The sequence below is a fragment of the Heliangelus exortis genome, chromosome 1 (genome assembly GCF_036169615.1).
Source record: "Heliangelus exortis chromosome 1, bHelExo1.hap1, whole genome shotgun sequence".
Taxonomy (NCBI): domain Eukaryota; kingdom Metazoa; phylum Chordata; class Aves; order Apodiformes; family Trochilidae; genus Heliangelus; species Heliangelus exortis.
Genome location: NC_092422.1, coordinates 52,751,554 through 52,777,830, shown reverse-complemented (window position 1 = coordinate 52,777,830; position 26,277 = coordinate 52,751,554). Strand labels below are relative to the sequence as shown.

At 37.6% G+C, this 26,277-nt stretch overlaps 1 protein-coding gene across 2 annotated transcripts in view; it reads left to right on the top strand.

The window, feature by feature from the left end:
- NALCN (sodium leak channel, non-selective) overlaps nucleotides 1–26,277 on the top strand; it is a 228,773-nt gene that overhangs the window by 21,531 nt on the left and 180,965 nt on the right. Inside the window, exons 4-7 of one of the 2 annotated variants that reach the window (XM_071742574.1) lie at nucleotides 5,794–5,877; nucleotides 7,441–7,580; nucleotides 8,412–8,540; nucleotides 26,018–26,172. In XM_071742574.1, coding sequence (XP_071598675.1) covers nucleotides 5,794–5,877; nucleotides 7,441–7,580; nucleotides 8,412–8,540; nucleotides 26,018–26,172 — 508 coding nt within the window. Of the gene's footprint in view, nucleotides 1–5,793; nucleotides 5,878–7,440; nucleotides 7,581–8,411; nucleotides 8,541–26,017; nucleotides 26,173–26,277 lie in introns of those variants that run through there. The other variant, XM_071742583.1, reaches the window with a different exon arrangement.

The window sequence follows — 26,277 nt, the reverse complement described above, 5'->3', positions numbered from 1 at the left end:
AACACGTTACCTTCTCCAGGCTCCAGAAATACTTCCAGAGTACCTCCATGCACGTTGACCTAGATGTAGAAGTGGAGTCTACACCAAGGAACTGTCATTCTTGAAAGGGCAGTCTTAGAAGCCTACAAATAAGGAAAATCTGGGTTGGAAGGGACCTATGGAAATGGTTTGGACCAACCTGTTACTGAAAACATGGCCTTAGTTTGGTTATCCAGGGGCCTGTGCAGATAAATATTGAGCATTTCCAGCAAGAGTAATGCTAGCACTTCTCTGGGCAATAAATTCCAATGTTCAAGTGTTCTCAGGGTAAAGATTTTTTTCCTGTGCACTTCCTGGAAACAGTGAGTGCTGTTCCAGGTAGGCAAATCCTATTAATATAGGATAGTGGAGGATGAAAAAAACTGATATTCCTGAATTCTGATTCTCTCCATTTCTTCTGCTTCCTCCTGAGCATTTATGCTGCTCCTAAAATGCCAGTAAATGTCAACCTTCACCCCTTAATGCTTCTTTGTAGTTGTTCCAAAAAGTAGCCTAGGGGGTTATCTGAAGAATTTGCTAAAGCTGGTGATGTGCTTTATTTACTGTCACCACATGCAGGATCTAGAGACCACGATGAAATAGCAAAGTAGCTGGTGGTCACTGAGCTTGCTGGTGGTTACTGAGCTTGCTGGTCTCTTTGTGTTTGTATTATCTTTCAGCTGTCCTGTTGTCAGAGATCGTGAAGAAAAGTGGAAGACTTAATGTTCTCCCAGTGACAGACCCAAAACTACAGGACTGCTTTCCAGAGCAGATGTTGATAAATCTGATTACCATCACAGCAAATGTCATGTCACTTCTTTTATTTAGCTTTCCCCCCAAAGCAGCTGGAACGAGGTGGCAGGGAAGGATTGAGAGAACAGGTTGTAGTCAAGGATGAGAGAGAAACAGAATTTGTGAAGGCAAGGAGGGAGGCTTTTCACTTACAGGGATTTACTGTTTGTCCTGAGGTGTTTTTGAGAAGTTAAGAGATAAGCAGGGCAGAAATTGTATAGAAGATGACTACTACCATCTAGCTGTCTGCCTTAACTTAGCTGTCTACCTTACCAATGAGATACTATAATTGCTTCACAAAATTAGGAGACACAGTCAATCTTCTAGCAGATTGCTTTATGGAATTCAGACATCAATTTTGCATATTGGTTTTGGCAAGGTTATAATGGCATAAACTTTTACAAAAAAAATACAGTCTGACGAGTTTTCACTTCTCGTGTAAGTTAAACTGTAATGGCTCTCATGGAGTGACTGCCTCGTGTTTTGCTATTTCTGTCTGAGCTTCTGCCTTTATTTTGTATTGTCTCACATTTCCAATGAGTTAGGTCTTATAAAATTGTGAGATTTTGTGAACTTGTGCAATGACTGTTTAGGATACCTCATGTGGCAATTGGTGTTTTATCTTCAAATTGCTGGTTACAGTTGAGAAAGTGTATCTTCCAGCATCTCAGGGATGTTATTGGGGTGTTGGTATAGCACATGAAAATAGAAAATAAAGAAATGAGCTAGTACATTGTGCTCAATTTGTGTCATGGTGCTAAAATTAGTCCTGATGAAATATGGGGAATGTAGGGAGGAGGGAGGAGGTTGTTTGTAATAGGTAAATAGATGTAAAAGCCACTAAGGTCTTATGCTAGAGTTACAGTGTTATTCCTTAGTTATGGCAACACTGCCATAGTAAATTAACTTATTTCTTATAGGGCAGAAAGTATTTTAATTACAAACTGTTATGTCAAACTTGTCCATTCTTTAGGATTTCAAATTACATAATAATTCAGATTAGCATCTCTAAGAGAGAGGTGCTGACTTTCAATCCATTCCATATGTGGTTTACCAGGAAAGCCATTTCCATGATTGTGCACTAGCTTAGCTGTTGGCCTGTTTTAAATAAATACTGAAGGAGAAGATGGGTATGTGTAAGGAGAAACTGGGAAGACTAGGCTTCTAATTAACAGGAAAAAAAAAATTAATCTGTCTAACAACTAAGGCATGTTGCTGCCTGCACATCAGATTTTTACATGTATCTTAAAATGCTTTGTGTTTAATAACTGTTACTTATCTAGTCCACTGCATTTGAACTGCAGCCCTTAGTTTGCATTAAGTGAGGGCATGGTTTACTGGGCAAAAGTCTTCCAAAGGCTGTCTCAAGCATGTGGTCACAGGCTGCCTGAGTGAACTGATATCCACTTCTCTTTCAGAAGCAAATTATTTCATTCTCTAGATAGACTTTGAGTCCTGTTCCTGGAGGAGCTTTCAGGACTTGCTCTGCACATTAAAGAATCCAGTGTCCACTGTAGACAGTAGGGAATCACCAATTTTTATGATTTTAAGATGTTTGAGTTAGTCTCAGCATAAAACTTCTAGTCTATAGTAGTAATCCTTCTTCATCTCTTAAAAGCATTTAGACCATGTTTTAAAGACTTAGAAACCATAATGTAAATGGCCTGGGATAGTAAAAAGTGCTAAAACCTCATCAATACTTCTCATATTTCAATACATATGATTTTAAAAAGCGAGGGATTAACACATTGCAGTCCCTCAGCTATTTTATATAAGATCTCATCAGATATATTTAAATTTCATACATCTGTATTCCTTTTCAAGTATAAAACCAGGCTGCCACTGACTGTGAGTGTGGAATTTCGGCCCAAGGCTTTTTTAAAATGTGAATGGAACTCCCTGTAAGTTGCTATCAGTATGGGAGTGCTAGCCTGTGTTTAGTCAGAATTAGATTTCTCAGGGAAGTTGCACTAGAAGTGTTCAATATCAAGATTTATCCCAAAAATTATGTTCTCCCATTAACCAGGATGTGGCCCTGCCTTACAAATGCTTCCGATAGCCAATAATGTCTCATGTGCATTAAAGATTCCCCACCATGTCCTTTGCCAGCCAAATGACAAACATGAAAAGGATTTAAACAAAGCCTCTGTATGTGCAAAGCCGAAAGGTCCAGAATGTCCCCCTAAATTCATACTTTCTATGAATGTTATTCAGGTACCTGAGTTTCTGTGCTGAAAGCCTCCCTGACAGGGGGGATGGAGCAGGGGAAGCTGTCCTGACCTGACAATGAGAGCAGCCTGAGGTGGTGGAGCAGCCTGACTGGTGGGAAAGCTGGAAAGGGTCACGACAGCTTCCTTTGTCAGGAAAAAACAGCAGAGCTCCTTCAATCATGCCACATGTATTGTGAAAAGAAAAAACAATTTCTAAAAAAAGATCTGGCTTTCAGTGAGTACTTGATGGGTTATTCAGAGAGCGAATAGAGCAAGAGCTCATGCTCAGATCTGTGCAGACAAACTCAGGGAAAACTTCTTCCTTTAGACAAAGGGTGCTTAGGAGAAAAAAAGGCAAGTTTCAGAAAGTTTTTGAGAGAGAAAGACCAGTCAGCATCTTTGTTCACAACCAGAGTTGAAGGACTCAGGTTGCATGTTGATGCAAATCTCACCTGAGGTTTATTCCCTAGGAGAGAACGGGGTTTGAAGACAGACTGGTAATAGATTTGGGAGTTTGGTAGCTGATCTCTGCAGAGAAAGAACACATATCTGCTTCACAGTTACTGAATATAACTACTGAAACAGCAGGTTTTTTAGTCCTGAGTGGAGAGTTACTGATGAGCTCAGACTTTATTAAGGGACCTAAGTCTAGTTTCTTCAAGAAAGGTTATTTTAACAAGATTAAAATTTTATATAATATATATATATTATATATATAATGATCTCATATAAATATATACATATATATGCATAGATATATAATGATCTCCCATATATATAAAATATATATATATAATTTAAAATAAAAAATTTTAACAAGGTTAAAATTGCAGTGCAAAAGTTCCTGTTCTGTTGCTTCCCTGATTTGCAGCCTTCCTCTTCATTCTTCGATTGGGAAAAACTTAAATGTCCTTCTGTGCTAGAAAATCCTGCCTGAAAATAGTACTGAAGTCCTTTATTTTCAGTTTGAAAATAACTTGCTTTATTTTCCTTTCCTTGTTCACTTACTTCTGCCCTGAAGATTTTTGCTAGAGAAGTAAAACTTTTTTTTTTTTTTTTTTTTTTTAAAAAAAAAAAAAACACTTTTTTGTCTCTACACATTATATCTTGCTGTCACCTACTGCAATGGTAGGAAGGATAAATCATTTTTAGGATACTGTATGTCACTGAAAATATAGATTAAAACAAAAAGTCTGTACTTTCAAGATCAATAGAAATGCCAAGACATTTAAATACAAGTACAGTTTGACTGAGGTAACCATCAGTGATATATGAAACAATGTGTAACAACCCAGGAATCACATATCAAGCCAAAGTCCAGTAGTGTTTTCAAGATTGTTCACTAACTGGACCTTTGAAAAAATGGATACCAAACACTTTCTGGAATAACACTAAGGAGAGAGAAGAAACCAAACAATGTGTTAGGCAGGGGAGGGTATTTTCAATGTGAGGTAAAACCTCTTTTGGAAAGGGTGTTTATGTGCCCTGAAGTCTCAGCACATTTTCTCTGCTGTGAAACAAGGTGCCTGTTTTCCTTTGTTCCAGCCTTGTCTGTTCTTTCTTTCAACAAGCTCCATTGATCTATATGCATTTGGTCACCACCTTCCTCTACTCTCCACATGAAACCTGAAGCTATCTAACTCTCAGATGTGATTGCCTAATAAATGTTGCTTTTTTTTTTTTTTTTTTTTCTTTTTTTTTTTTTTTTTTTTTTTTTTCTTCAATTCAGTGACTGAAATGAAGTGTGAGGCATTAGCAGCCCTTCAAAGTTCTTTTATAGCTTGCAGTGGAGGGCCAAGTCATTGCAGTCATCATGGAACAGGAGAATAATCTAAGCATGCAAAGTGGAGCACTGCTTGATAATAGTGTAATATGATGGAAACAGCCTATCTGCTCAGTTTTTTTCATGTCGTTTCCATGCTGCCTTTCAGGAGTGATGTTGGACTATCACCAAAACCATGCTCAGGTTTTACATTAGAGAGCTAATTGAAAAAGTCTAAAGCAAAGCCAGAGAACAGGGAAAAAGGTATATGGGTCATCAAGGATCCAGTGTTCAGTTTTCTTTCCTGATTTTTTTTTTAATTCAGTAGTGCAAAGGTATGCTTTCAATCCTTGTACCATACCTATTATTAATGAAGTCTAAAGAATGAATTGTCATTTTGAGGTGGTAAGGAGTTTCAATAAATGTCCAAAGACACTTGAAAGCCTGCACTGTAAAAATATGGTGATACTGTCTGGTGTTTTGGAAATGGCAATACTTCTCTAGAGAATGAAAAATGATCAAAAACTTACCAAAAATGAGTAAAATTATACAGAGTTAATTGAAGCTGTTGAACAATATTGAAGCAAGTAAATGGCACAATAATAGATTGCTAGCATCTCACACTTACCCTCCTGTGTAAGTATTTCGTAATAGGTAATACAGTAGAAAAGTGATTCCAATGTTCTTTTTTAAGTGTTGTTTTTTTGTTTTGTTTTGGTTTGGTTTTTTACATCAAAGTGTAAATAATAAGTCTCTTTATAATTTCTTTCTGATACAAGCTAAAGAGAAGTGCTACACAAGAACGAAGCTACTATTTATTACCCCCCAGGATGTGTTTATATGTTTCCAGCATATTCTAGCCCAGCTGCTAGGCTTTTGGAGTCTTTCAAAAGTGGCATTTTAAAAGTTGTACAGAGACAACTTTTTCTTCTTCCAAGAACTTTTTAAAATGATATTTGTTAATTCCAACAGTAAAACAGCAATTAACCTCAGCTTATATCTCTCTTGTAGGGTGATAGCTCCTATGTAAAGGATCGTTGGTGTGTGTTTGATGGATTCATGGTCTTTTGTCTTTGGGTGTCATTGGTTTTACAGGTAATTATTTCACTTACTTTTCTGAATTAATGGTTCCTTAATTCTGAAAAGTATACAACAGAAGCAAGTGATGCATAACCGTACATGGGTCACACTGGTTTTAAAAAAACTGTGGTGAATTCAATTGCACATTGCAGTGTCACTGTATTAGCAGGAAAATTGTTTAATTTTTCTTACTGAGAAGTTGTACATGACACTTGTTACTATAAACCCTCTGCATAGTCAAAAAGGAAGAGAAGGATCTTGAGAGAGCCATTTATCTCTTAGTCCAGTAACAGTTGTGATCATCTCCTTATGTTAAGTCTAGTAGGATACCACACTGAGTAGCATAGGCAACTAAAGGTAGAATGATTGCAGTGGTAGATATTTTCCATGCTGTAGGCTTATTGGTGCTGTAGAGGAAGAGGTTTCATGTAATATGGCCCACACCTGACAAGACTTTTTCTGAAATTCAAGTTAAAGCACAATGCAGAGAAAATAAAACAAAACCAAAAATATTTGGAAAAAAATCTGATCAAGTTTCATCAAGAAGGGAACTTGTACATGTTAAAAAAAGCATAGAGTATTAAGGTTTAAGTCAAGTTGTGTCCTGCAGACCAGTTGGTCCTTAACCATAGCCAGCTTTTGGGTAAAGAACCCACTAAAGACTGAGACTGGAGAAGCAATAGTAGAAGTATTGTAAAAATTCTACAGTAATTGCTGTTAGCATAACTTACCCACTTCTGTCAGCTTTAAGACACATGGTAATTTTCTGCTTTAATATGAAGGGAAAACTTTTGTACATCATTTACACACGTAGAGTAAGGTTGATCATTACAGATAAGTACTGTAGATTACCCCTCTTATGTGCTGCCAGGTTCTTTCTCCATTTTCTTAGTGCTTTAAGCAAATACTAAGTTAAGTAGTTACACCCAAAGAGTGGGAGACAAGGATTAAAACATATTCACCCAGTCATTAAGCTAAATGGTCTCTATGGAGTGCATAACCTGTCACTGTATTAAGGAAATAGTTCCTTTTTCAGCTTGGCTGAAAACTGTGGTACTAAATGACTTCTAGGACAAGAACATGTAGATTATTCTTATGCACTTGGAATGAAATGGAGGAATTATAAGCTTGTTTCGAGTCATAAAGCAATCTGTGTTTATGTCCTTATTATTGTGGTAAAAGTTTTAGTGGTGTGCAACATTAATACTGATAATGATTTTTATATTTGGAATTGTAAATTACTCACTTTTAATGGGGTTGTGGGAAACTTGTGGGGTAGGACTAACACAGAAGTGGGTAGCTGATACAAGCTTGCAGTCTTGAGTTGCTTGAGACAGAAGCATTGTGAACATAGGCAGTGTGTATTTTTGGAATTTCATTAGGATAGCTTAGAAATGGATTAAAGGATTTACTAAGACTTTTCATTTAAAAAACACAGTTAAAATGAACAAAGAGGAGATCAAGAATGAGAATGGAAATAAAAATAATTTACAGTGTTGATAGTTTTAAAAAATCTGTTAATGAATACAGGCACAGGGCAGAGTCTTCAAGAAATACACTTGATTCTTTTGTTTGTAGGTGTTTGAAATTGCTGAAATAGTTGACCAGATGTCACCTTGGGGCATGTTACGGATACCACGACCGCTCATTATGATTCGTGCATTCCGGATATATTTTCGTTTTGAGCTGCCAAGAACGAGGATAACAAATATCTTGAAGTAAGTAAGGCAGTTATCTGAAGGGCAGCAGACAAAATGTCAGTTCTGACTTAGAAGACTGACCAGCCAGTCAGAGAAGGACCCCTCATGCTTAATAGGCATTTTCTTCCTGAGTTTTAGTTTTGGCCAAAAAATTCTTGGTATTTTCCATATTTAAGGAATCATTAAGTTTCCTAGAAAATCATCAAACCTGTCAAATATTTAAATAAGTCTTAAAGTATTTTGTTGATAACAGTAGCCAGCAATTTTCAATCAATGGCAGTAAATTCTGTTCTATTAATGCGGGCACTTAATAATCAAAGTGAACACTATCAGTAGGGTAATTTTCATAAATAAAAGTACATCAGCATGTGCCCTAACCATTACAGTTACAAGTGCACATGTGTTGGTATGTGCACAGATATGCTTACATGCAAGCAAATACAAATAAGTATGTTTGGTATGGCATGTAATAACAAAAGCCACATAATGGTAATGTGAAAGAGTATTTTGGTCATTACTTGGTATCAACTGTGTAAGTCATTAAATAGTATTTTACAAAAGCTAAACTGCATACATGTTATTTGGGCTTGGGTTGTTTTTTTTTTTGTTTTTTTTTTTCCACTGTCTGTAGTTTACATATCCTTTAATTACTCTGACCTTACAGGTTTAAAAAAAAAAAAGTGTCTTCCTTTTCTGTATCTGCACAGAGTGAGAGATTAGCTTTAAAGAAAACTTTTTTGTAGATGAAATACTACTTTTTCTGTATGAGCATATTTTCTATTGTGGAGCTTTTCAGAGAAGGCTTCGTGTTGCTTGTGTACTCATTGTCATATTTATCTTTTTTGCCAGGCGTTCTGGAGAGCAAATTTGGAGTGTTTCAATTTTCCTTCTGTTCTTTCTCCTCTTGTATGGGATCCTGGGAGTGCAGATGTTTGGAACTTTCACGTACCATTGTGTGACAGATGACACACAGCCAGGGTGAGTTAGCCTGTGCAGTCACATCATGGGGATGGTCTTCCAGTGCATATGTGGGATTGTAGTTAGCATCACTGTGTATACAATGGATTTAATATATAAAAAGTATTCCACCAAAATACACTAAGATAAGTTGGGGAAAAATGTTAGGAATTACGAAAAATATAACCTTTAAATTTGACAGATTAAAAATTATGGCATTGAGCTGCAGTCTGGTTGGGAGGTGAGTGACCTTATGTTTATGAGGGAGAGAGTATAAGAGAGAGAGCAAGAGAGAACAGGAAGCTTTAAGAGCATTTCCACTTGTAGCTGATGAAGATCACAGATGATTCATCACCTTTCCCTGTGTTTTCCTCTTTTTTCCCAGCATGTCTGGTTGTTGGGCCAGTTCTAAAGCACAGGGCAGAACTAATTCTAGAATCTCACATCCTTTCTGGGTGTAGACATTGCTGGGACCTTGATGTTCAGATTTAAAGACCCTTTTAACCCAACCTCCGGAAAATACTTGCAATGAATACTCTACACTGTTGATCAAGTGTACATCACATTTTTTGACTCAGCACACACTAAACCACAAGATTAACTTGAAGCACAGCATAGCCTTTTGTCACTGAGATGGCTCATAAAATCACAGATAAGTGTATGCTTCTGTGAGCACTGAACTATTGAACTGGGGGCTTGACTGTATGCTTGACCACCATTATATTGTGAAATTCAATTAGAGCTGTTTCTTTATTTCATCTTCTTTTTCTTTGGATAGGAAAATGTTAGCTCTGGAGTTAGAGCCTTTGCTTTAGTCAAAATTCGATCTTTTTATTCCTGTATTGAATTTGTCAGAACATAAAATGAGTAATGTAGACATCATAAAAAAAAGCAAGACACTGCTTAATCTGCTATTGTGCTCAATAAAAAGGCTGATCATCACAAAAACATGTAAAAGATTTTTATAAACTGGGGCCTATAAGCTATCAAATATGAAATGAGACTATTTAAAGTGGCAGATACAAAAAGGGCAGCAAAATTATTTGAGAATATACTAGACATTACATGGTATTTTTTTAAATGAAAATTTTGACATTGGGTTAGTCTCTTATTTATTTAATCAATACAACAGTAAGATATGGGGCTGATCTTCACCTGGACTGCAAATGAGATATTTCATTCTGATATTTCTTCTTGACAGAAAATATAGCACAGCATTTATTTTTTTTTTAGTTTCCCATAGACATGGGAAAGGAAGATCTTTGTGAAAAAATTGTTTGTGTTAATGATATGTGGTTCTGTGATTTACCTATGTTGTTTGAACAAATAAGAGGGGGAAGAGACAAAACAGGGAAGATCAGGCATCATATAATTGCTTGTCACTGAATACAGCTTTTCCATGAAGTCACCAGAGAAAGATGAAGGGGTACATAACATTATGTTTGCAATCTGAAAAGTTAAGGTCATATCTTTAAGATTTAAAAAAACTGTCTAATCTTCTTCTGCATATGTTGTGCTGCTCTCTGAATACTACATTATTTTAAAAAATAAAAAATAAAAAAACCCCAAAGTTTACAGAAAAAATGTCATGTGAACACTTAGACAAGACATATTTGATGCTTTTTTCATTTTCTTTCTGTGCAGAAGCACTGGGTGGAGTTCAGCTGTGTGTTCTTCACATAGGTCAGGACTGACCTTCCCAGGGTTGGTTTTAGAGTTTATAACAGCAACAACCACGGGCTGGGAAAATAGATACAGAGAAAGAAATAGCAGTTCTGGTACCAAAAGAGGACAATTTTGAAGCCAACATTGGTCCAAAATGTAGTTAGAAAGGAGGCAGCATTCCACTTTGAATCCAGTAGACTTTATTAGCTGAGATGTAGTGGAGCATAAAGGCATGAAAATTACTTGGAAAAATTTTACTTCTGTCTTTGAGATTCAGTTTCTCAGCTTTATAATAAGGATTAAATATTCCTCTCAGAAGCTTAGTCTATCTGTCTGAGTCAGGTGGTTCTGTTCCAGGCAATGGAGAGTGGCCAAAGTTGGCTCTACTTGGCCTTAAATAACTTCAGAGTCTTTAATGAGCCTCGGCTATAAATACTCAGTATTTCTGTAAACCAGATCCCAGGCTCCCAAGTCAAGATTAGAGAATGAAAAGCATCCAATTAGTGGCCACCTGTGAGAACTTTAATTTTAGGTGATTTGCCTCATATTATGCAGAATTCGTTGGCAAGTGGCAAGGATAATGGCTTATTATTGAGATCTAGACAAGTTCAGAAATTTTAGTAATCACTCTTTTTAAGTCTACTGCCTTCTAAATTATGACTGTAAGGGAGGCAAGTGTCTTTTGAAAACAGCATCTTAAAATCTTGTTCTCCTTTTTTTTTATTTGAAAGGATGTGGCAGCCTCATCAGACACTCATTACCTCTTACACTACTGCAAGTTCTTTTATTTTTCCATCCTTCTTGACGCCCACAGTTCCTGACCTCCCGTCTCTCCGCCTCCTCAGTCATTTTCTAATGTTAACTCTGACAAACAGAAATACTGAAGTGAGCTAACTGGAGACTGAGTTTTTCATTCCATCTGTAAAATCAGCAAAACCTGACTTCCTTCCAAAGACTGAAAAGTGGGGGTTTTTTCTTGTTTGATGATAAAGGTTTTTTTCCCCTCATTCTTAGGATCTTTATTTTGGCAGACATTTTTTCCCTCCAGGGAAGACTGTCTTCTGGATAATTTTCTCACTAAATATTCCCTTTTGATTCTTTCTTACTTTCTACAGCTATGCTGTCACAGCTTTTACCTGATGATTTCCAACCAGTCTATCTTTTTTTCTGCCATAAGCAGTATATCACACAGATGTCCTTACTATATATCTTGAATTGTTTGAAAGACACAGTGGAGTTGGAGTGGAGAAAGACACAGTTGGAATGTATATATGTTGTATTGTATCCAATTATCTTGATAAATCCATACATTACAAGCAGTTTGACAGGTTATTCATTTATATATTTCAGAGAAGTGAACAAAAATACGGGAAAAATAGGTTGTGTTCCCAGATCTCCTGTAATTTTCTCTTTGGTAACTCCAGTATACAGAAAGTACTTCTGCAAGTAGTAGTTCACAGGAGAATGAAATTATTTCCAAACTATTGCTTTGGATTTGTTAGAGTATATATCCTCACATACTAGCTACTCTGTATCTTCTTTATTTTTATTACCAATGTATGTTTGACTACACAAAATTGCTTTCATACTGCATGATTAGATTATAATTATTCCACAGGGCTTTTCTTTGTGTAATTCTCAGCCTATGTATGAACTAGGGGAAGGGAAGCCTTCCCTCATCAAAACAAAAAAGGCTAATATGGCAAACTGCCATGAAATGTAGTACTTTCTTTTAAGGGACTTTTTTAACACTTTGAGTAGGGTATAGATGGAGTGGTTATTTTCAAATTAAAAACCTTCCTTGGAGGGCTTCTTGTTTAAAGAGGAAACTGCCCAGGAAGATAGATAAGAAAAATAATTACTGAGTAATAGAAAGATCTAAGAAGTTCTTGGTCATCTTTGCATCTGTCTATGGATAGGACCTGAAAATGTCAGAAAACATCTTCAAAGATGGAGACCTCAAAGTTCACCACAATACCTCATAGCAGAAATAAATATAATTAAAAAGAACAAAAGATATTTGAGATAGTGTCTCATATCAGCAGTGGGAAAATAAGAATGAGTAATTGGATTTCTGAGAAAGGGAACAAATGAAAGACCAAGCCTGAAAAATCAATGCAATAAGATTTCTTTAACAGGGCACATTAATTTATTGATGCTAGTTGAACAACCAGCACTGCTTTAATATTACCTTTGGCATTTATTCACAATCTCTGTTAATGGTGATATGTGTCTTGTAAAAACTCCTCAGGGAGAAGAATAATAGAAGTATCACTATTCCAGACTTGATGTTGTTCAGACCCCAGCCAAATTAAGAAAAATACAGCATCAGACTAAAAGGAAAATAAGTCAGTCCAAGTGGCATCCTATCAGAAGGGTGGAAGAGAATGCTGAGGTGACGGCTGATATTGGTGCCCAAGGGAAGCAGTCTTCAGAAGTGTGTTCTCCTCACTTTCAGATGGAGTATGATTTCTGGGCAGAAATCCTAATTTTGTCTAGAACTGTTACATAGACAGTTAACCAAAGCATTTGGGCTGTTGATTAATTTCATACAGGCCTTACACTGTTTTTGTTTTCCCAGATCTTATTTTGAGCAAATGTCACGGTTTAACACTGGCCCGGCAATTAAATCAAGTAACAGATGCTCTCTATTAATCTCTCTCTCCTCCCTGATAAAGAGAGAGAATAAGGGAGAGAGACTTATGGGTTGGAAACTAAACTACACAACTTTAATGAAACAGTAGTGATAAATAGGAAAAATTACTAAATATATACAAATATACAAGAAAATGGATACCACATTCCTCCCCCCTTTCCCCCAGTAGCTCTCACGTCACCACCGAGGCTGCAGGGCAGCCCTGGGAAAGTCCAGGCTGGACTCCTGGAGTCGGCAGCAGTCGGGAACTGGAGGCAGGAATACACAGATAAGGGCTGGCATGGATCAGGACCACAGGCAGACAAATGGATGGAATCCTCCCAGGATGCCGGGTGAAGGAAGGGAAGCAGGAAAGGGAGGAAGGGCAGGCAGCCAGAAGCTGGAAACCTGGCTTGACCCTCGTGATCCCTCAAACTTATACTGAGTATGACGTATATGGGATGGAATACTCTGTTTGGTCAATTCTGGCATCTATCTTGTCCGTTCCTCCCGAAGGGAGGGCTGGAAGTGGGACCTCTTTATCCCTTCTGGAAGGTAAAATGTTTTCCTCAGAGCTGAGCAGTGTCCTTGGCTCTGCACACCAGTCTTTAGCAGTAACTATAAACATCAAATGTTATCAATCCTAGAAGCACACACTGTCTGAGAAACTTGCTGTTAATTTCAGCAAGTGCAGCTACTTACAAGAGACTTAGCTAAAAGCAAAAGTACAAGACAAAAAGCAGAAAAATCTGCTTTATCCTGGCCCAAACCAGGACAGCAAGAAAGGTGACCTTTTAATGAAGATCTACAATAGCATGATTGGAACCCAAATGTCTCAGTACTGACTGATACATGCTTACCTGTATTAAGATTTGGAGATGTCAGGTTTTACCCAATTCTTTGTCCTAGTGAAGACTCAAGGTTTGTCGAGCTTTTTCACTCAGTCTATTAAACCTTATGGGATTCCTCTCCTCTTCTGCCTGGTAAATACTCCTTTTGAGTAAGCTGGGGTAAATTTTATAGACTTTGGTGAAACTGGCTAACTATAAATACAAGAATTTGAGTTACATAACTGCCACATCTTTTCAACTAACACAAGTCAAAAAAGTTCTGTATTTATCCACAAGATTTTTACCTTATAATTGCTGTAAAGAATTAAGGCCCAGGTAGAACTGAGCTTTCTCCAGGGAAGTTGCACAGGACATGCTCCTGTGTATCATAAAATTAAGGGAAAGGCCAGACATCACTAGAAAAAACTGAATTGTAAAAGTTCTCTCCACTGAATCTACTGAATGCATGACTGGGTGCATTCTTGAAAGCTGGAAACTTCTTGTTTTTATATTGTGAGAGGAAGATGGATGACCAGTGGAGAAGTTTGTCTCCTGACATTGACAGGTTAGACAACAGTTATTGCTGTGCAGCACATCTCTCCTGGAAATGCTGTGAGGAAGAGTCTCTTCTGGATATGCAGGCAGTTATAGGAAATACAAAGAATTTCTAGAAGAAACTTCAGCTCTGTTTCCATCAGTGATCTGTCTCATACGTTGTTTTGAAAAACCAGGTGATAGTTTTCAGTTGTGTACTGCTTTGTGGAAGCTGAATGCAATGTGTAAATTTGATTCCTGTTCCAGTCTCTTGGATTACTGCAATTTGAAAAGGTCTGGGAAATGCTGGAGTATTCATCCTGAGATACTTATGGGCAGACTGAAGCTGTCATCTCAGCAATTTTATGGTATCCAAGAACTTGTAGAGGGTGGTTAAGGAATTTGAAGGCAGGAAAACAGCAGAAGTTTAAAAGGAGGAGGGAATTAGAGACAGGGGGAAAAAAAGCCAAATAAGCTTAACTTCTGTTCCTGAAAGAATTCTGTAATAAATAAATTTGTTAGCAGCTGGAAGAGAACAGGGAAGTGAGTAGAAACAAACAGGCATTTGTCAAGAATAAACCATGTCAACAATATAATTATCTATGGTAGGGTAACAACCATGCATTTGGGGAAGAACAACACGATGTCCCAGTATAGGTTGGGGGAGATGACCTGCTGGAGAGCAGTGTAGGTGAAAGAGACCTGGGGGTCCTGGTAGACAAGAAGATGACCATGAGCCAGCAATGTGCCCTTGTGGCCAAGAAGGCCAGTGGCATCCTGGGGTGCATTAGAAAGGGTGTGGTTAGTAGGTCAAGAGAGGTTCTCCTCCCCCTCTATTCTGCATTGGTGAGGCCGCACCTGGAGTATTGTGTCCAGTTCTGGGCCCCTCAGTTCAAGAAGGACAGGGAAGTGCTTGAAAGAGTCCAGCGCAGAGCTACTAAGATGATTAAGGGAGTGGAACATCTCCCTTATGAGGAAAGGCTGAGGGAGCTGGGTCTCTTTAGTTTGGAGAAAAGGAGACTGAGGGGTGACCTCATCAATGTTTTCAAGTATGTAAGGGGTGAGTGTCAGGGAGATGGAGTTAGGCTTTTCTCAGTGGTGACCAGTGATAGGACAAGGGGTAATGGGTGTAAATTGGAGCATAGGAGGTTCAAGTTGAATATCAGAAAAAATTTTTTTACTGTAAGGGTGACGGAGCCCTGGAACAGGCTGCCCAGGGGGGTTGTGGAGTCTCCTTCACTGGAGACATTCAAAACCCGCCTGGACACGTTCCTAGGCGATGTACTCTAGGGGGCCCTGCTCTGGCAGGGGGGGTTGGACTAGATGATCTTTCGAGGTCCCTTCCAACCTCTAGGATTCTATGATTCTATGATTCTATGATAAGTTTGTCTTGTGTTATTTGGAGGTTTCGTTAACATCCTGAGTGATAGCAGATAGAATGTACTCATTGCACTGATGACATGAGGTTGGGGGGGACTGTAAGCATCTTGGAAGGCAAGATTAGGATGAAAATTGTCTTGACAAATTGAAGTGATGCTCTGAAAAAATCAGAGCAAAAATCAGATGAAAGTCTGCAGGGACATTATATGGCACTTAAGAAAAATGAGATATACAAATAAAGCATTGGGAATGATTGTTTATAAGGTAGTTCTTCATAAAGTTATTTGGGAGCATAATGGAGGTATGGAGCTCAACAGAATTATGCTCTTGTAAAAATTTATAAATTGTAGTATCAGACAACATACAGGCATCATTTGGACAGGATAGAAGAGGTGAAAAGGCAATGATCTTACATGGGTGCCTGCTGAGGCAGCAGGAACAAGAGTTACTACCTTTTATATCTTGATCTTTTACACTGCCTCTCCCTTTTTTTTTGATCATGACCACTGCCTAATGGCAGTGTGAAAACTATAGTGCAGAGCACCTTTTTGTTTACCTTGAACCTGGCAGGTTAATGAGAAGAGCTCTTCAACTGGTATTTGAAGAAAAAGCTTTTGTTACAGATTGTCAATGGATAATAGAGTTTTCTCTCTTGAGGTGGATATAACTTGCAGGCTTTAAGGCTAGACCAGTTTGGGCTTTTACATTTGGGTTTCCTGGAGTCCCAGCAATATTTCAGATCCATTATTGACAAAATTATTGACCCTGCTGGAGCTCTGCAGCTGCATATTTCTATGTTGTTCTCTGTAATGACTTGTCAGGGAAGTCCTTTCACCAGGTAAACAGTGGTGCATTTTTGGCAGTAAGTCTTCCTGTCCACCTTTGTGTAACAGTCACCCTATAAAATGGAGAGATGAAGCTGCTTTCTCCTAAGTAAAGTGTGAGCTTTGTTGGAATGGCTGGTTCCACCAAATGGAAATGGCCAGTCAAATGACCACTCAACAAATGTTAAATAGTTTCCCATTTTGAGCTAGGTGAGTGATGTTGAAAATTTGTTCTTGGGTGCTGAGTGGAAACAGCCCCTTTGTTTTACTAGCAGTTGCATCTCCTGCCATGTTGGATGTTTATGGAGGCATCCTGTCTATGGTCTTGACAAGCTTCAGGAATTAATTTGGTTTGCATGTAGTTGGATTTGGATTCATGGCAGTATTCTTTCATGATAATGCAGCAGAAAGTTTGTCAAGATAAAACTGCATGGTGCACTGGTGCAAGGAGAGTCAAGAAAACCTCCCCTGCTTGCTAATTGTAGCTAATTGGTGTTGTGGGTGACAGTGCTGGTGAGTTCTGCTGGAACTGAATCCCAGATGAACTTCAGGTTTATGATTTTCAAAACCCACAGTGCAGTGTGATGTCCTTGTATTTTCCCTATAGTTGCCAGACTGCTGCTCAGAAGGTATTTTTATATGTTTAATTCACTCAAGTCTGATATGCAAACTTAGTTTTTTGAAGTGTTCTTGAACATACTTAAAAATCAAAGTGGATGCAGTCTTCAGCTTAGATTCTTTCATGTATTTCAGTTCATGTCCTTCCAGTTTAATAGAGGGTGGAGGCGTTTTTCACTCTTTCTTTTAAATTATCTAAGGAAATACTCCATTGGATTGTAATAGGCACTATTGGTATGAGATCAATTTGTAAATAAGTCTAATTTGGTACACTTTATTGCCATGCAGATTTGTTCAAGCTGGTTAGATTTGGTTTTAACTCTTCTTTTTTATTTCTTATGTATTAGCACAGCAACAGTCTCTTATATTGTGTAAATGCCATTCATTTGTGTTGTTTTGATTCCTGTGAAACAAGACTTGTATGAGCATTCATATCCTACAATTGCTATTTGAATTCAGCTCCCTCATGACTGCTTTAACTCTTAGCTTTCTATTCTTGTTGCAATTTTTAAATGCTTGATTACACAGAACCTTAATTCCTGGTGTTTTCTCTGTGTGAATCAACTTCCATACCACAGCAGAGGCACTTTTCAATATGGTTTTTAATGAACTGGCATTATTTGGCTCATTAAGGCTTTTGCTGCAATGTTCCTCATTGTTCTCATTTTCATATTTTCTGTATGATTTCCTCAATTTTTCTGATATTTAAAAAAAATGAACAAAAAACCTGTACACAATATAAATCATACTTTGTCTTAGTGCCATACAGAGAGGGACATTAATTCATTATTGTTATGCTTGTAGAATCTGGGAAAACACTGGCTCTTTCTTGCTATGATGTTATTGTGACAAATATGAAAGGATGCCCTGTTATGTGCCCTCATCTCAAACTCTCAGGTAGCATCTCTATTCTATAATATAGTATTTCCAACCTCTCTTATCCCTTTTATTCCATAGGCCATAGGCCATAAGGTTTGCTTTCAGTGATTCCACCTCTGTAACTTGTCATTTGGCTGTCTTAGAGCACACTGTATTGGATCCAGACAACCAAACGATGCTGGTAACTTGCCAGACTGCTCTGTGCTCATTGTTGTTTATATTTTCATCCACATTCTTCATTTTATAACTCTTTCTCCATCATCAGTTATGGTAGATCCTGATGATTATTTCAATGGCAAGTATTTTTCTGACAGTTAATCAGTTTTCAGCCCATTTAGCATATGCTTTATTGGTTTTATATAGTGCCAACTTTTTACTCTGTCATGTGTTGAATGAATTGCTTTACAAAGCCTAAGATGATAGGCAATTTTATTGGACAAATCTGTAATCTTATCAACATAATGTTAGTATGATGAGAATTATTTTCTCTAAATCCATACGGCCTGCCATTAATTACATTAATGTACTTTACTCTTTATCAATTAGACTTGGTATCAGCTCATTTTTTCTTTTGTTGTGGTTGATGTCAGGCTAACCAGTCCTACTGCTTGTTCTTTAAAAATTAATGGCACATTAACATTCTTCCGGAATTTCCCTGCTATTTCAAGGCTTATTAAAAATTAATAGAAGAGATTAAAGATGCCCTCAGTTATTTGGGCCTGTTGGTTTGAATATAATTATCCCTAGCAGATGCTGCCTGGTATTCTCCTCAGTTTCTCATACTTGAGTAGTGAAATCTCTGCTTGCCAAGTTAAAATGTAAAACATGGAATGCTGCCAAAACATAAGCTTCATGTTTGTAGTGTTCCTAAAATTATGGGTCCTTTAAGTTTGCCATATCTTATCTTTTAATGTGATAAAAATAATAAATAGATATCAGAGACAATCTGTTATCAGCAAGGTTTCAAAGCTTTATAGTAATAATTACAGATATAATTATGAGAAACATTAAATATGGATGAAGTTTAGACTTACACTTTAAAAGATTAAACAGATTTTGTTCTCAGATTAAAAAGAGGAAACTAGTTCTGTAAGTGCAGTACATGTTGACTTTAGACCTAAATTTGTCTGAAAGTAAAACATAACATTTAGAAAATGAAACTAGGAATTGCTAAGATTATAAAATATAAGAGGAGGAATTGTGCCTAGACATATCTGTAACCCTTAAGCCAGAGAGGGAGTCTCTGAAATTTCTGTAACCATCACCAGTGATTTTGGATGCTGCTGTTATTGGATTACCCAGAATTTGTAATGACTCCAGCAGCAGCATTGTCCTAAATTGCAATTTCTTTTTGCACAAACTAGATGATCTGTCAGAAGAATTCAATTAGAGTATGACTCCCTTCCACTGACATTAATGGTTATTTATGTGTCTGACTTCAGTGACAAGAGAGTTAGATGACAGTGAGTACACTTTAAAAAAAATATGACCAATATCATGATAAGCTACTATGGCAAATTGTAGAAATACATTATCACTGTTGTATACTTCAATGCCTTCCTTGTTATGCTGAGATCATAATGTGGTAATAATTATGAAAATGATCAGTGGAATACTTCAGCATAGAAACAAAGTTCTTATAATTATCAGGACACATTATTCTAACAATTATTCTAACATTTGTGCAGGAGAGGCTGTTGTTATTGTTAGATCTTTCTGTAAAAAGAGCTGTAGCATAAGGAAATAGTCTAGGAATTATCTATTAATAGGAATTATCAGTGGAAAAAATGGACTTGACAGGCTTAGCACAGTGAGAATTAAGTTATGGATTTGGGAATAAAAGATCCATTTAAAAGGACAAATGCAAGGGAAGTCACCTAGGTGCTTCAGTTGCTTTCACAATCACTGAGCAACAGATAAACTTTAACCCTTCTCTCTTCTGTAAGGAGTCAGATGAAAAGTAAGCACTTTTGCATCCAGGCTTCCTATCTTATAATTTTCCAGAATCTCTGAAAACAAATAAAACTTGTAATATGAAAGAACTATTTTTAACTACCTAATGATCTTCGCAGCTGCATAGTAGTTGGCATGAGCTTTGTGAGCATTTAAGAGGACATTCTAAATAGAAAAGTTATTTAAAACTTCCTTTCTGCAAAATGTTACTGCTATAATATTGTCATGAGAATCTTAATATCAGATTTCCTAAGTTTTATTGCTATAAAATTACAGCTATTTATTATGGATATGCCAGAAGGCTATTTTTTTCTTTTTTGTTTCTGTAAATTATCTTCTTTAAGGAAAGTCTCTTAACTGGAAAAAAGGTATGATGTTCCAAAACTGGATGGTGGTATAGGGGGAAAGAAAACTTAACACTGATGAGAGCTTACTGACCATAGGAACCATAATCTTGAAGGGCCCTGTGTAGGTGTCCACATGGAAGTGTTTAGTGTTACTTGAAATAACTAATGCACCAAAACCACTGAAATATGACACAGGGCTCTCAGGTGTGGCACATGACCTACAGGGACCTGTGAGTTTCTAGATCAGCATCTAAAGGTTAAGAGGCTTACCAACAGGCATCCCAAATAGCAGTAGTCATATGTGTGAGGAAAATTAAATTGCATTAAAAGGCTTGAGTATTTGTATGCACTCAGTTTCAAGAAGGAGCTTTAAATCCACAATGCAACGTGTTGTGACTAAATAGAGCTTATTCTGCATTTGACACAAAAATCTGGTTATTTTTGTGTGTGATTAAATTTTTTTTTTATCAGTTCTGTGACCGGAGAGGTTCTGTTATCATTGATCTGCCAGTCTATGAATATCTTGCATTTATAATTTGGTGCTTCAAGGAAACGTTGAAAAACTTTGTTAAAATCAGGATGCTGAACTTATTTTCCCACTACGAATCCAGCTTGTGAACTACATCCCATTTCTTAAATTATTAATACAACATAGAATAGAATTTAAAGTTTTAAAAAAGTGTACATGGCATTTAATAATTATCTAGAAAGGTGCAGTGAAGAGGTTTCACAGAAGTAGATCACCCTGCTTTTCAGAACATATATATATATATATATACTCAGCTCTGGTGAGGCCACACCTCGAGTCCTGTGTCCAGTTCTGGGCCCCTCAGTTCAGGAAGGATATCGAGGTCCTGGAGCAGGTCCAAAGGAGGGCAACCAGGCTGGTGAAGGGACTCGAGCACAGATCCTATGAGGAGAGGCTGAGGGAGCTGGGGGTGTTCAGCCTGGAGAAGAGGAGGCTCAGAGGAGACCTCATCACTCTCTACAACTCCCTGAAAGGAGGGAGTAGCCAGGGGGGGGGTTGGTCTCTTTTCCCAGGCAACTCTCAGCAAGACAAGAGGGCACGGTCTCAGGTTGTGCCAGGGGAGGTTTAGGTTGGACATTAGAAAGAATTTCTTTACTGAGAGGGTGATCAGACATTGGAATGGGCTGCCCAGGGAAGTGGTGGATTCTCCATCCCTGGAGATATTTAAAAAGAGACTGGATGTGGCACTCAGTGCCATGGTCTGGTAACTGCAGTGGTAGTGGATCAAGGGTTGGACTTGATGATCTCTGAGGTCCCTTCCAACCCAGCCAATTCTATGATTCTATGATTCTATTATTATATATATATATCCATCTATATAATGTAAGAAGAGATAACTTGTCTAAAGTCAATGTAGAACCACAGTATTACTTCATCAGAAAATGTTTATTGAGTGATCCTAGCCCAAAATCAATTTAGTTTGAGCTTCAGGAACTTCTCTGCAGCGTGGAGCTTGGTGCTGTCTTCTAAATTTATTTTAGTTTTATTGCTGTACTATCCCTAGCTTGGTGCTTTTTCCTTTTGTTCTGGCAACACATTAGAAAAGGAGAGTCTTTCAGAAAAAATGTATCGGAATGGAAATCCTTTTATCCAAAATTGTGTGCTCAGATTTAGACGTTTAAATTCAAATAGCAGAAGAGAAACTATGAATTCTTGATATCTCAAATCTATCTATTGTCAGTCATCTGATCCAAATCTATTTCTCTATTAGGATTTTCTATACAATAGTGTTCAGTTTGTATTTATCTTCTTTCACTTTTTAAATTCATTACTTGACAACCTGAAACAGGTTGCCCAAGGGAGTTGTGGCCCCACCCCTGGAAGTGTTCAAGGCCAGATTGGATGGGACACTGAGCAACCTGGTCTGGTGGGAGATGGGCTGGAAACAGGTGATCCTTCAGGTCCCTTCCAACCCAAACCATTCATTGATTAAATCACAGTTATTGAGAATAACCTTTAAGCTCCTCAGAATTACACAATCTCTCCATTCCCAAAGGTTTTTGTTATCCTTCCTCATATGCTTTGTGTGGTTCTGGTGAAGCAGGGTTCAGACAGTCCTGCAGGTTGCTAATGAAGATGGATAGCACAGAACCCAGTGCCAGTTCCTCGGAGGTCCAGTTAATGTCTTGCTCCCTATTTGGAAGCTGCATAGTTTCTACTTACTTCCTTCATGATCCACCATCCATTTTTTATGCCTCCTATGGTATTTTTACCAATGCAGTAGTTCTTGACTCAGAAGCCCTGCAGTGCCTGGGTTTAATGCAGTGACAGACATAGGGTTCCTTTCAAGTAATGCAGAAAATCCTTTAGCTCCAGCTATTTAATTTTTAGTTGGATTTCTTCATCTAGTTCACCATTTGGAATGTTTTGTGAATACATTATCAATAAATATTCTTCATCGTTTTTTTCTGTAGTTTTTCTGGATCTGGAAACCACATGAATAGACTGGTAATTTTGAATACCCTTCTGGTGATATCTTATACAATTAATAAAATACCAGAATTTAAAAAAAAACATTTTTTCTCCATTTTATTTTCATCAGAGAAAGTCAGGCTAATAGAAAACAGGAAGTTAGGAGCCATCTCAGGTAATTTGTCTCTTAAGTTGTCACTTAAACCACGACACATGAGCACATAGTGGTTGAAAGATCAGTTTTGTGTCTGATGTGATGGAAAACAGCTGTGTACTGCACAGACACATCAGTTCAGGTTGTTCTTGTGCTGCATATATGTGTGTACATATGTAGTCAGAACATTCTTCAGGCAGCTTAAAACATGTCAGAGTAGCACTCATGTTTTTCTCAACATCTTTATTATTGAAGGATTCTTACCAAGCAATGTGGAGTCAATTATCTCCTTCTGCAGCCTTTACATCCCTGTGCAGAACTCATCTCTCAGCTTGGCCATTACGTTGATGCTGTACTTAAAACACATTGAATATTCTGCATAGAAACAGTCAGTAGGTCTATTGGAATGAATTATTTCTTTGGTTGAGTTGCAAGAATTTATAGTTTTATCAAAGCACTCTACTCAGCAACATATTTAAACACACTGCCTAATCAAACTTTTGAGATGCTTAGGACTAGTTATGAGCAGAATCAGCATCTCAATATTTATTTGATGTTGAGTATGGCCTATGAAGGAATTAAACAATGTAAATCATCTTATACTGGAATCATCTGGTGATCTTCTAGACTGTTTTTTTAAAGAAATCTAGTCCACATAGATTGGTCTATGGTTTTTTACTGTTTTGAAGCAGAGGACGAGTTGCCTAGTGACACGGGTCCAAAAAAAGCCTATATCTGTACAGGTACTAAAAGCAGAAATTCTCCCTCTTTAGCCTAAGTCATACCTTATACATGGAAACAGGTTTTCTTCTTAAGAAGGGCGTTTCATATGATATAAAAGTGACCTAGGTTTAAATGAAGCACTTAAAATGAGTGCTTTGCATTGCAATGATTGCGGCAGCAGTACTTTTAATAAAATACTCTCACACTGCAAACCTCTTGAATCTGAGGGATTTTTAAATGCAAACCATAATGTAAAATTCATTAGCTCCTGGTAGACAGAGTTCTGAATCTGATTGAGCCAATGAATTAAATTTAATTTCTAAAAATATTTATAAATTGTTGTCTATAATGGCTTTTAGATGGCTGTATCATAAATCAAATGTACTTAAAGTATACAGCTGGAATTAAGGTGCCCAGATTGATTTTTTAATCCTTGAGTGACCTGTGCTGAGTATGTTTAGAAAATGTAAAATGAGTACAGGTAATGCTTGTGTATTGGTCTTTCTAGTTCCATAGCTAAACTTCAGGGTGTCCTTTAAAACTTGAGCTGGAACTGTACTTGTCCATTTATGCAACCATGCAGATATGTATGGCTCTCTCTTATGAAGAAAGGACTACAGGATGGGTGCAACTAAAGTTATTTTTCTGCATTTATAATTGCCTAAGAAAAATTGTGTAGGAAGCTTTAGTTACACACTGACAAATTTAGACTAATCTATTGCTATCTCATGCAGTGCATAAAAGCAAGAAAAATAATTAAAGCATATGTTCACCCTATTTAGTTGTCAAAATGCATCTGTGAGCTAGATTAAAAGAAGAGGACTTTCAGAAGAACAATAAGATACTAATTAAACTAAAGGGCAGACTGAAAAGTTTCACCTTTACTTTGGACAAGCAAGATTAATTAAAATGATTAATTTTAAGGCGCTGATCTGAAGCATCAGGATAATGGGGTGAATAGTACAAGATTTTCTTTGTAACTTTCAGCATTTCATTTTGGGTGTTTCTATATCAAAAGTCTGACCAGAAAGTCTGAATCAACCTGAGCATGAGTGGAAAACTGCTGTTGACTGTTTTTTTGTCTCAGACCAGAACTCACCATGATGAGCTTTTCAAGATTTAAAATCGACCAAGGACTGAATGAAAAATCAGGATTTTCATTTCCTGGAGATAATACAAGCAAGGAGTAAAATGGCTGTTGCGTTGCTGTGTGCCTGTTGAGCTCAACTGGAGCTTTGCCCTGCTGGATGCTTTCTTCTCTTTGGTTTAGCCACCTGACTCATAGCACAAGTAACACGAATCCTCACTTCTGAGCTGGAATATTGTGCTGTGTTTCTTTGCAGCCCTTAACAGGGACCTGCTCAGTATGGAGGGGTGTGGTTGGCTAAGGTTACCTCTTAACTAAACTACTTCTTGGGAAATGGGGTGACCTGTGTTTGGTTTTGTCAAAGGACTATGTGCTGTGCTTATTACCTGTGTTCTGGAGATGCTTAGGGGGAATCAACTGCCTGAGCTTCTTCATTCCAAAGTTTGGGAGTACTTGGATACCCATCTTTGTGCCACAGGCATAGGTTTAACAGGACAGGGAGCTACAAACTTGTCCTCCCTCTCCTTTTAGCTTCCATGTACCTTGGCACTGGACGTATCTGCATTCCCACTGTGATGCAGCATGACAGAGCCTCTTAAGCAGCTCGGCCCCATGTGCCAGAGGAACTGGGAGAAAAAGTGATGCTCAGCTTCTGGCAACAGTAAAGAATGGGCAAGTGCTGCAAATTGCAGTGCTGCTCCTTGTCTCACAATCTTTGTATTTTTCAGTTATAGTTACAAACAGAAATCAGTTTGAACCAGCTCAGACCAGTTCAAATTTTTTCACCTGTTCTTCCAAATGGTTACTGGATTGACCTAAAAGTCAATCAGATCTGTTGCAGTCACAGCAATACCTAGATACTAAGTGTGCTAAATACGTACTGATTCAACCTCTTCCCTGTGACTATTGCTGTCCATGGGTGGTGGAAACTTGGCCTGAACAAGGTACAAGAAGCTGAATACATCCTTGGGTGGCTGGTAAGTCATCCACAATGATCCTTTTAAGGCTGTCTACTAAGCTCATTCAGGTAATAATGCCTGTGGAAGTCAAAGACACATACTGATTAAAGTTGAATATGCTGTCAAGATTTGCAAAAGAGCCTGAAGCAGCAAGAGTCCAGACTGCATTAAAGAGCATTTTTAACTCCTCTGTCTTGGACAATCTCCATTTGTTTATAGGGTCTCTAGGAATTAGTATGACACTTTTGCTGTTAATATTTGTACTATCATTACATGGGACTGAACTCTTACGAGTCTGTTAGCTTGCTCTTTACAATAAATGCTTAATATAGGGAAAATTGCAATACCAAAGAACATCAGATAGCAAAAATAAGAGCTGATGTACGTTTCACTTTGGTCTTCTTGCTTTCAAGTGTTTAGTTTTGTTATGGATCAAGTTTATGTAACATTTTAATTTTTATTTTTCACAGAAATGTAACCTGGAATAATTTAGCTATCCCAGACACCCACTGTTCCAGAGAGCTAGAAGAAGGTTACCAGTGCCCTCCTGGATTTAAATGCATGGACCTTGAAGATCTGGGACTAAGCAGGCAAGAGCTGGGCTACAGTGGCTTTAATGAGATAGGTCTGTCCTACTGATAACATCCATTTCAGTATCCATTTGAAAATGTTTATGAAATGAATAGAACAGTTAGTTTCTGTCTGTGCTGAAAAGATACCAAGTGCAATC